General features: G+C 44.1%; 1 protein-coding gene across 1 annotated transcript in view; it reads right to left on the bottom strand.

Moving 5' to 3' along the window:
• Positions 1-1,679: 1,679 nt before the first annotated feature.
• LOC119343102 (pyruvate, phosphate dikinase 2-like) overlaps positions 1,680-10,686 on the bottom strand; it is a 17,316-nt gene continuing 8,309 nt past the window's right edge. The window contains exons 3-20 of the mRNA XM_037614277.1: positions 9,889-9,945; positions 9,408-9,779; positions 7,145-7,307; positions 6,800-7,035; positions 6,466-6,594; positions 5,983-6,162; positions 5,422-5,565; positions 5,128-5,292; positions 4,811-4,972; positions 4,572-4,661; positions 4,275-4,413; positions 3,564-3,741; positions 3,232-3,361; positions 2,871-2,999; positions 2,523-2,660; positions 2,257-2,334; positions 2,079-2,170; positions 1,680-1,990 (exon numbers count right to left, since the gene is read on the bottom strand). Of these exons, the coding sequence (XP_037470174.1) occupies positions 1,948-1,990; positions 2,079-2,170; positions 2,257-2,334; positions 2,523-2,660; positions 2,871-2,999; positions 3,232-3,361; positions 3,564-3,741; positions 4,275-4,413; positions 4,572-4,661; positions 4,811-4,972; positions 5,128-5,292; positions 5,422-5,565; positions 5,983-6,162; positions 6,466-6,594; positions 6,800-7,035; positions 7,145-7,307; positions 9,408-9,779; positions 9,889-9,945 (2,625 nt within the window). The 3' untranslated portion in view covers positions 1,680-1,947. The remainder of the gene's footprint in view (positions 1,991-2,078; positions 2,171-2,256; positions 2,335-2,522; positions 2,661-2,870; positions 3,000-3,231; positions 3,362-3,563; positions 3,742-4,274; positions 4,414-4,571; positions 4,662-4,810; positions 4,973-5,127; positions 5,293-5,421; positions 5,566-5,982; positions 6,163-6,465; positions 6,595-6,799; positions 7,036-7,144; positions 7,308-9,407; positions 9,780-9,888; positions 9,946-10,686) is intronic.

The raw sequence follows: 10,686 nt of genomic DNA, 5'->3' as shown, positions 1-10,686 counted from the left end.
GGCCCTGGGCTTACAACAGAGTCCGGGTCGTACTACGACCCATGCCCTAATTAGTTTCCTACTCGTCTTGCTTCCCAAGTAAGGGAATTACGACATCCTTCGGTGAGCCGCCGCCTCTAGCGCTGAGACATGAGCAGGCCCACTCTACGAGTCGCCCCATGGGCCTTGAGGTCTTGATCACCACAACCCATGTTAAGTCTTATTCGTCAGGCCGCCACCGGATAACCTGGCCCTGAACGGGCGGGTCATACCGTGGGGTTATATCCCCAACAAGATGGATGTGTGGCCGCACAAGGAAGGACCGAGTTCGGAATGATGATATACATGATAGAGTTGGGGTAGCGCCGATTGAAGAGAAGCTTGTCTAACATCATCTGAGATGATTTGGGCATATTCAACGTAGGCCTCCAGAAGCATCAGTGTATAGCGGATGGCTAAAGCGTGCCGATAATGTCAAGAGACGTCGAGGTAGACCAAACTTGACATAGGAGGAGTCCGTAGAGAGGGATCTGAAGGACTGGAGTATCGACAGAGAATTAGCCATGGATAGGGGTGCATGGAAGCTTGCTATCCATGTGCCAGAACCATGAGTTGGTTACGAGATCTTATGAGTTTCACCTCTAGCCTACCCCAACTTGTTTGGGGCTAAAGGCTTTGTTGTTGTTGTTGTTGTTGTTGTTGCTGTTGTTGTGATGCTAGATGCTCATGTGCATGAAGTCTATGCCAAATTTCGTGGAGTTTGGACATTTCAGCAGCTCTCGGCAAGAAAAAGACAAATTTGGGGTTGTAAGAAAGTGCATTGTTCACATACTGGTTTGAGTGAATTATTTTTTTGACATGAGCTCCTCAGATGTCCAAACAAGCTGAAATTTGGCACGAACATCACGCATTGGAACATCTTCCACCTAAAAAAGAATTAAGAATTTTTTGAATTGCTTTAGTATTTTCATATATTTTTTGAATTTACTATTCACCGGGTGCTGATGAGCCTCGACACCGAATTGAATATACAACATATAAATATGATACATACATGGTCGTATTTATTGTTTTTGCAAACATGTGCCAGTAATAAGTGTACTCCCTCTCTCAGTTTACAGGGCGCACGCGTACCCCTAGATCGTCAATTTGACCAACCTAATACAAGTCATATATTATAAAAAATATACCAATATAAACTTCAGATGTTCTATTTTCAAACGTTGTAATTTTTATGTTATATAGTTTATATTAGTGTGATCAAATTGGCAACCTAGGTATACGCGTAGGACTTGTGAACAGAAACAGAAACAGAGGGAGTACTATTAATTTCCTTTGACAGGATTTGGACAATTCGCAGAAGTAGTTATTTTTGTGGTTTAGCTGGACATGCTTTACATTTGAAAACATGTCATGTTTAACTTTTGTTCGATTAGGCAGGTATTCTAAGGAAACTACAATATGTGCTCACAGTTTGTAGGAGAAACATCATTTTATAATTGCTCCATTTGTTTGCTGAGTTTTTGTGTACAGGCATCAATTTTGTTTCCTGAGTTAGATTGCTCTAGAAGTTGGACTCGGGCAGATGGCAGAGTCTTAACTTCCATCTAAAATCAAGTGAAAAGATATTTGATTTACGCAATTGGGATGGGATCACATGCTTCACTTTCACAAGCAACTCGTAGCAGCCACTGAACAAAGGAAGAAATGGAATCACATAAATTGATAGCACAGATAATCGCCACCTTTTATTCGATTTATCTTCGTCATCATCGCTGTTTGGTACATTACCATGGCAGTTCAGGGGAAATGCAGAGAACACGCCATTTCAGGCTTACACGCGCATACGCATACATATATGAAACGGCCTTTGTTAGGCAGCAGAGTTTCCACAAGTCCATGGCTATGTCTTATTTATCTTCACCGGATGCACCAACAGCAGGCTATCCGGTTGACGAGGCAGCATCCTCAGACAAGGACCTGGGCTGCAGCTAGCCTAGCAATCGGGACCCTGCGAAAAGGTTCCATGTCAAGATGTTAACGGCTATAAATAGCGTCAAGGTAGTGTTAATCCTCCAAATTTCAATATTTCAGCCAACCTGAACGGGGAGCATGAAACATAATCCAGCCCAGCCTTTGCGAAAAAAGCAACTGAAGATGGCTCTCCACCATGTTCACCGCAGATGCCCACCTGTTTGGAAACACGAAATCGATCAGTCAAATGAACTAAGAATGTATCCTGCACAACAGATACAATGTCCTCGGTGGAATACTTACCTTCAAGTTAGGCCTCGCTTTGCGACCCCTCTCTGTAGCAATCTTTACTAGCTCCCCCACTCCTCTCTGATCAAGCACCTGGCATATTCATTAACAGGTAAGTTGCCAAGTACAACATGATAAGGTTATGGCTGTACAAAAAAAATCAAGAGAAGAACATGCTAAATGCCTAGATATGTGAGGTGCTCACGTATGTGAAGGATGATAATATGGGTGGTACTACAAACAAACTTGAAGTGGTACGGTCCCAGTCGTAACAAATTTACCTCAAATGGGTCATGCTGGAGGATACCCTGAGCCAGATAGATGGGGAGGAACTTCCCCACATCATCCCTACTGTAACCAAATGTCATCTGCGTGAGGTCGTTTGTTCCGAAAGAGAAGAACTCAGCCTGCTCTGCTATCTGTCAATGGATGTGCAACCAGCACAACGATGTCAGGTACATGCGAATTTTCCCTTGATATATCTGATAAACTAATTCTTGCATTTGGAGAACTCTTATCGACCAAGAGTTCTGCTAACTAATGCATGTATTATTCAGTTTACATGCTGAACGTCAATGGCCAACATTTATGGTTTTACAAAAAGAACAGAGCTATCACAAGCTTTTTACCTCATCTGCCACTAGAGCAGCCCTGGGAATTTCAATCATAGTCCCAACTTTGTAATCAATGGTTTTCCCCATATTGGTGAAAACATTGTTAGCAATTTGGCGGATAAGAGCCACCTGATGTCCCAATTCCTGGCAAAACCAAATGTCAATTGTCAGAAGGAAAAATCAACTGCTGAATCAAACTTGAAATAAAAAAATCAAGTGCGGTTTGAAGAGAAATGAAATGGTCAGGTTTCCATAAATAGGTGGTGTATAGTTCTATCCCATCAAATGGATTGTGTCATTTTTCAACTGCACCAACTGTGAAGTGAAGGTACACATTTATACCAGCCAAAGAAGATACACGTGAAGAAAGACATACCTGAGGTGTTCCAACAAGAGGAACCATTATCTCTGGAAATACTTGAATACCCTGGTTGGTCATGGATATAGCAGCTTCAAAGATGGCCCGGGCTTGCATTTCTGTTAATTCAGGATAGGATATACCAAGCCTGAAATATTAGCATCACCAGCATTAGTAAAGGAAAGAAAACAGAATTGCGAATGAGAACAGGCAAGTAAATGAATGGGAAAGGAAAATTTGATTCAAACAGTGGTTGTGTTAAAAATATGAAAAAGATTTACACTTTATTCTGTTGATCAAATGGATATATTTCAATCTCCAGCATAGCTAAACAAATAAACAACACCAACCTGCAACCACGGAAACCAAGCATTGGATTTACTTCTGAAAGTTTCTCCATTCTTGCAAGGACATCATCCTCAGCGGCTCCAGTTTCAGCACATAGCTCACGCACAATATCCTCCACATGCCCTTCTGGAAGGAACTCATGAAGTGGAGGGTCCAACAGCCGAATAGTCACCGGGAGCCCTGAAATGCAAACATTGATGCTCAGGTGGTTCTGTGTGACAAAAATGTAGTTTGGATTCCCTTGCAAAAAGTGCAGTCTATAACTAATGTCGTATGCCATTGATGGAAAGTGTTTATTTGATATCAGTTTCCATGGGACATGTTATTACATATACCACTTTCAACGAAAGAATGAACAAGCCCTGGTAGAATTATATACCCTAAACTACATGATGAGTGCCAAAAAAATACTTCAAGGTTAGAAGCACAATTCTTATAAGATCCTGTAATCTTGCAATTTTTTCTACTTTGTGTCTTCACAGTTAACACCCAATAGTCAATATTCGCTTATTTAAGAAAGTAAGCCAGCTCGGGGTATTTGAACTCTAGTGCACCTCATCTAGTGAGACAGAACAATATATTTCCTCCGTCTGGAATTAGTTGACGCTCAAACAGATGTATCTAGCACTGAAATACGTCTAGATACATCTATTTGAGCGTCATCTAATTCCAGACGGAGGTAGTATATGAATACATAGAGATTTTCCACATACCATCCATGGCACGGAAAATGCCTTCAAAGTCGGACCTCTGGTAAGGCAGAAGACGATCTAGTGCTTTCTGCCTCAGTTCGACAGTTGGAGCCATTATCATCTGCCTCACAGCCTTAATTCTCTCATCAGAAGCAAAGAACTACAAAGTATACAAAGGAGAACATTAGCCTTTTTTTACTTGCCTAGAAGAGCAGAATTGTGTCCATAAAGTTCACTTCGAAAGTTGAACTGCAAAGAATAACTATCATAACAAAACAAATCCTCAAAAAAGCAAACAGTAAAGAAGTTAACACCAACCATGTGTTCTGTCCGACAGAGTCCAATTCCTTCTGCCCCATTTTTCCTTGCTGCCAATGCATCCCCGGGGGTGTCTGCATTAGCCATAACCTAGAACACGCAACATATGCATAATAAGGATTTTTTGTTGAAGCTTGTGTAATGCTTAGGCCTAAGGCAGTTAACAAGACTGATGTAATTTTTAGTTGAAGTCAACTTGAGGTAGTTTCTGTTCTTGTTTTTACTCCTAGGAAGTTTACCTTGAGCTGCCTAACTTCATCAACCCAGGACATGAAAGTTTCCAAGTCAGCACTAAGGGCTGGTGGGGAAAGTGGCTGTTTGCCAAGGATCACTTCACCAGTTGATCCATTGAGTGATATCCAGTCACCTTCATAGAGCATCTTGTCTTCAATAGCTACCACCTATGCGTATAGACCATATACCAAAGTAAGCACCTCTATAATACAAAATGATGAACACAGATTTATCATACTCCCATTATGAATTTTAAGGCTGGAATGAAGTGTTGCGCCTAACAATGTATTTCCTAGACATCTGCAGCGATAAGTTCAATCACCTTTTCAATTTCATTTACACGCATGCTTGAGCACCCTGACACACAGCATTTTCCCCAACCACGTGCTACAACGGCAGCATGAGAAGTCATACCACCTCTTGCTGTAAGAATTCCAGCGGCTGCATGCATGCCACCAACATCTTCTGGGCTGGTCTCTGTCCTCACCTTTACATTCAGAAAGTTCAAAAAATATCAGGATAACTCAAGAATAGGACAAGTCCAACCCAAAAGGACATAGAAAATGAAGGAGACATCCTGCTATAAAAAACGAGGATGATAAGGACATGTACAGACCAGAATTGCAGATTTCCCTTGGGCATGCCATGCTTCAGCATCCTCGGCAGTAAATACAATTTGTCCCACAGCAGCCCCAGGTGATGCTGGTAAGCCTGTAGTAATAACTTTGCCTTTGTATGAAGCAGCCTCAGGGTTCGCAAACTGGTTGTCATAACATAAGGGTAATAAAACTGTGTCAATATATTGCCATTATCCAGTTGCAAATAAAATTCAAAAGAGGGATGTCAATATAAGGGTTAAAATAAAGTTCCAGACACCAATACATCTGATTAAATTTGAACTTGTATAGTAAGAAAGCAAGCAACTATCTATATACATCAGATTTTAGTAGTATATCAGAATCATAGGACTATTGAATAAGTATACTATCTTCATTAATTACGAACGCATTCTCAACATGCAAACGATGTGGTTCTTGTGTAAAATCATTAAGTTATGCAAATATATCCTGAAAGAGCAGATAATTTATTGGGATAACAGAGGCACTAACAAATTACATGCATGTATTTACATGGATCAGTTTTATACACCATTCGGGCATATTCTATTATCTTATACCTGTGGATGAAGAAGCTGGTCCAAGTGACCTGGTTCTACCATCTTAATCGCTGTATTGCGATCAACAAGAGCCTCATTAACCATGTCTACAGCAATCTTCACAGCTCCTGTGCCAGTACGCTTTCCGGATCTGCATTGTAGCATCCAGAGCCTATTTTCTTGAACTGTAAATTCAATATCCTGAATTAAACATGAAAAATGCAAGTTATTCTCCATTGGAAATAATAGAGGTTCAGGTTAATCTTTTGACATATTAAGGCAGGATCATGACCAAAGAGCATTCATGTCATGTGGGCAATTGTAGAGAGCACTGTAATGGTGCTTGAAAATGATCACATAAACTAATTAGATAGCTAAGTTCTTGAAAATGTTTCAGAATAAGTTGTATATCACGCTATGGGTCAAACGCCTTGTTGCATAAAAAAGCAACACTGACAGGCCCCTCAGCAGAGCTTCCTGCAAACAGTTGGTAAACTAACATACCATCATTTCCTTATAGTGGCTCTCCAGTATTTCACAGTTTTCAACAAGCTCTGTATAGGCCTCCGGCATGTGATCCCTCATGGCATCAAGATCCTCCGGGGTTCTGATTCCAGCAACCACATCCTCACCCTGCATAAGGCAAAAAAAAAAAAAAACAGTTAAATTATGCGCAGCCATTCAATGAATATGCAATATCCACAGACTGTATTATCTTGATTGCATAATCTATTTTGATCAAAGTGGGCAACATACTGCTCTTTTGCTGTGCGCACATACATAGAGCATGGCAGCCAGAATTCAGAAGCAACTAGGAGCGATCAGAACCGAGCCATACCTGAGCATTGACTAGGAACTCGCCATAAAGCTTCTTCTCTCCAGTGCTAGGGTTCCTAGTGAAGAGGACACCTGTTCCGGAGGTGTTCCCCATGTTGCCAAACACCATGCACTGCACGTTCACGGCGGTGCCCCTAAGTCCGGTGATCTGATTAATGCTTCTGTACTTGTTCGCTCTCGGACTGTCCCACGAGTCGAACACGGCCAACACCGCTAACTGCAGTTGCCTCTTGGGATCTATGCCAAGGCAAGAAACAACAAACATATACACATATCAACTGGGTGCCAAAAACACAATGTCAGTTTCAGAACATACAAATAAAAAGGTGAAATTCATGAATTCAACCTGAGGGAAATTGTTCCCCTTTGGCTTCAACGTAGACGTTCTTGTACTGACCCACTAGCTCCCTGAGGTCATTGGCAGTGAGGTCGGTGTCGTTGTCCACCCCCTTGGCTGCTTTCATGGCTTCGAGCTTCTCTTCGAAAAGCGCATGGGGAATGTCCATGACCTGGCCAGAGGAAATATCCTGCTAAGAAACAAGGATCCTGCTACTGCTGCTAGTTGCTAGTACGAACTACTGTAAACAAAACGTCGACCAAGTTTTCGGTACAAAAGAAACTGCTATTTAGTGAGGAACGCACATCCCAAAATGCAGTATTGAAAATCCAGTTGCCAGATTAACTGGGCTGGATCCAGCTGACGTCCCACTTTTTGTGGAACAATGTACCAAGCAAACGAGTAAGAAGAATTTGATTAGCTCAGACGTTCGACCCACAGCCATCTTGTGCTAAAACAAAATCTGTTCGATCCAAACGAGCAATGACTCGATGTTCACCGCAATCGGAGCCGATCTAGCCGCCGGGGTCGAGCTCCAGCCTCCATGAGGGGCACAGCGGCGGCCGGGCGGTCTGGCCTCCAACCGCGCGGTGCGGGCTCCGCCGCCGCCGCCGTCCTGCCGCGCTCGCAAGTGAACCGGTGAAGTGGAGTCTTTTTTCTTTTCTGTTTTTGGTTTGCTGGTGATGTGGAATCGTTGGTGGGCATTGGACTGGTGAAGTGGAGCCTTTTTCTTTTCTTTTCTTTTCTTTTAGAACAGAGGGAGTACTAGTAAAACTTGGTAATATCACTGGACTGCATTTTCACTCTAGAGCTAGAAGACAACACCAACTTGGCAGGCAGTTTCCAGGGCGTGCACGTACCTCTAGGTCATCAATTTGACCAACCTAATACAAGTATATATTACAAAAAATATACGAATATAAACTTCAGATGTTCTATTTTCAAACGCTATAATTTTGTGTTATATAGTTTATATTAAGGTGATAAAATTGGCAACCTAGTTATACGTGTAGGACTTGTAAACTGAAACGGAGGGAGTATATGAATGAATATTGCAGATGTCATGGCTCAATTAAGTTGGAGCTGAAATTTTTGTCATGTTTTTCGTCACCCCAAACTGACTGTTTTAATTGTTTTGTTTCATAAGAACAAGACGAATCTTTTCATGAAAACAGAAACCTACTATATGAATTAATTTTGCAGATGTCATGGATCAATGAAGTTGGAGCTGAAATTTTTTGTCATGTTTTTCGTCACCCCAAACTGACTGTTTTAATTGTTTTGTTTCATAAGAACAAGACAAATCTTTTCATGAAAACAGAAACCTACTATATGAATTAATTTTGCAGATGTCATGGATCAATGAAGTTGGAGCTGAAATTTTTTGTCATGTTTTTCGTCACCCCAAACTGACTGTTTTAATTGTTTTGTTTTCTAAGAACAAGACAACTCTTTTCATGAAATCGGACTTTTTGTGCTACGGAAGAATGCTTGTCCTATTGTTTTATCGAAGTTTGTCTCGTTGCTTTTTGTCTTATTTCAGAAGTAACAGTGTCAAAGTTTGCCCTCCTTTTTTGTTTATCTTATTTTCAGAGTGGAGTGAAATAATAGTGTCTGCAAGACAGAGGTCGCCTTCACCAATCACCAGTGATTCCTTTTCTCCGAGAGAAACAGTTGCGGTCAAAATACGGCAGTGTTGCCGTGCAAACTGTCCTTGGGAATCGGATTAACTGTGCTGACAGTAACAGGAAAAAAAAGCTTCTGAAAGTGTTTGTGGTTTGCACGTACAGGTAGCATGTGCTGCGGCTCAGCTTTCTTCATGCAAAAATATAGTATTTTTTATTAACAAAAACTCCTCTTTCTAAAGCAACCAATTTCATATATAATTTTCTTCATATTTTTTAAGCTTCTGTGTGATTTGATCTCTTGTAAATTACTAGCCAAGCGTACTTTATTTACTTCAATAAATAACAATCATTTTCACCGGTTAACTCTACCACCGGGCGTGGCGGGCACCCCAGAGATACCCTCGCAAGCATACAAGAACCCCAACGTAATCCTTGTCACCTTCATCATAATGCAGCAGCAGCAGCAGCCAACGTCTCGGCGACGCAACCCGCGTCAGACGCACGTCGCTCCCTCCCAAAGCAACGGTTGCTCGACGGACGCAAATTAACTACTCGTACAAGCAAGCGATGGAGCGACGCACATGCATGCATGGAGCTAGGCTTAGCTTAACTTAGTCAGAGCCAGGTGTGGTTGGTATACTCACGACGTTGCCGAACATGTCGAGGAAGCGGCGGTACGAGTCGTAGGCGAAGCGGTCGCCGCTCTTGGCCGCCAGCCCGGCGGCCACCTCGTCGTTGAGCCCCAGGTTGAGCACCGTGTCCATCATGCCGGGCATGGACACCGCGGCGCCGGAGCGGACGGAGAGGAGCAGCGGCCGCGCGGGGTCGCCGAGGCGCGCGCCCATGTACTCCTCCACCCACTTCAGGCCCTCCAGGGTCTCCTCCCACAGCCCCGGCGGCAGCGCCTTCCCCGCCGCCTGGTACTGCTCGCACGCCTCCGTCGACACCGTGAACCCCGGCGGCACCGACAGCCCGATGCTTGCCATCTCCGCCAAGTTGGCGCCCTTCCCGCCCAGCTGCACACACCATGCATCCACGATCCGGTCATCATAATCAGCACACATAACGAATTATTAGTGAAAATACATCAACTGAGATGATGGATCTCATCTAACGATTACGTACCAGGTCCTTCATGGCCTTGTTGCCCTCGCTCTTGCCCTTGCCGAAGTGGAACACCCTCTGCACGCGCGCGCATTGAGCAGGAGCCATTAGTGCAACGCAATGCTAGTGACGACGAACAGTAGTAGTACAACTCGATGGTTGCTGATGAATGAGCTTGTTGGATGCTCATGGAGTGAGAGCCGGGTTCTATTTATAGCAAGGGGAGGGCGCGGAGGCCTTGGCCACGTAGAAATGCGCGTGGCACCCCGGTGAGACCCACCGTGAGACGTCACCGCACGATCGTCGCATACGGGGGACGGACCAGCCCGGGGGAGGGGCCGGGTGGGCGCGTGCTCCTCCGGCGAGCTCCCTGCCAAGTGGCACGCATCTTCAACGCCGATCTTCAAACCGCATGCCTACGCCTGAACCACGGAAGTCATCCAACATGGGTCTGTATCGGTCCGCAGGACGGTTCGGACGCATTTTCTTCCGTAAACCGGAGACAAACGTAGGGGCTTTACGCCCACCTGGATCACTGCCATGCCCGCATCTGACCACCCTGGCCCATCCTAACCCCCCTCCCGTCCCTCGCATGTTTTCCATCCTAGGCGTCGCATTCATGCCGGTCCAGAGCATGCAACGGCCGCCATGGATGCCCGTGATCTGACCAGACGGGACGGCGGCGTAGACGGACGCGACCTCGCACTATCGGTATTGAAGCGGTGCTCCGGCCGAGAGAGAGCCGCCCGCTGCTCGCCCGGCTGAACACGCCTCCTCGCCATATTGAAACAACCACAGACTGACCATATTCCTCCCCCC

Source organism: Triticum dicoccoides, chromosome 1B (assembly GCF_002162155.2).
Source record: "Triticum dicoccoides isolate Atlit2015 ecotype Zavitan chromosome 1B, WEW_v2.0, whole genome shotgun sequence".
In the NCBI taxonomy this organism is placed as follows: Eukaryota; Viridiplantae; Streptophyta; class Magnoliopsida; order Poales; family Poaceae; genus Triticum; species Triticum dicoccoides.
Note: the sequence above shows the minus strand (reverse complement) of the source record. Positions and strands in the feature narration are given on the sequence as shown.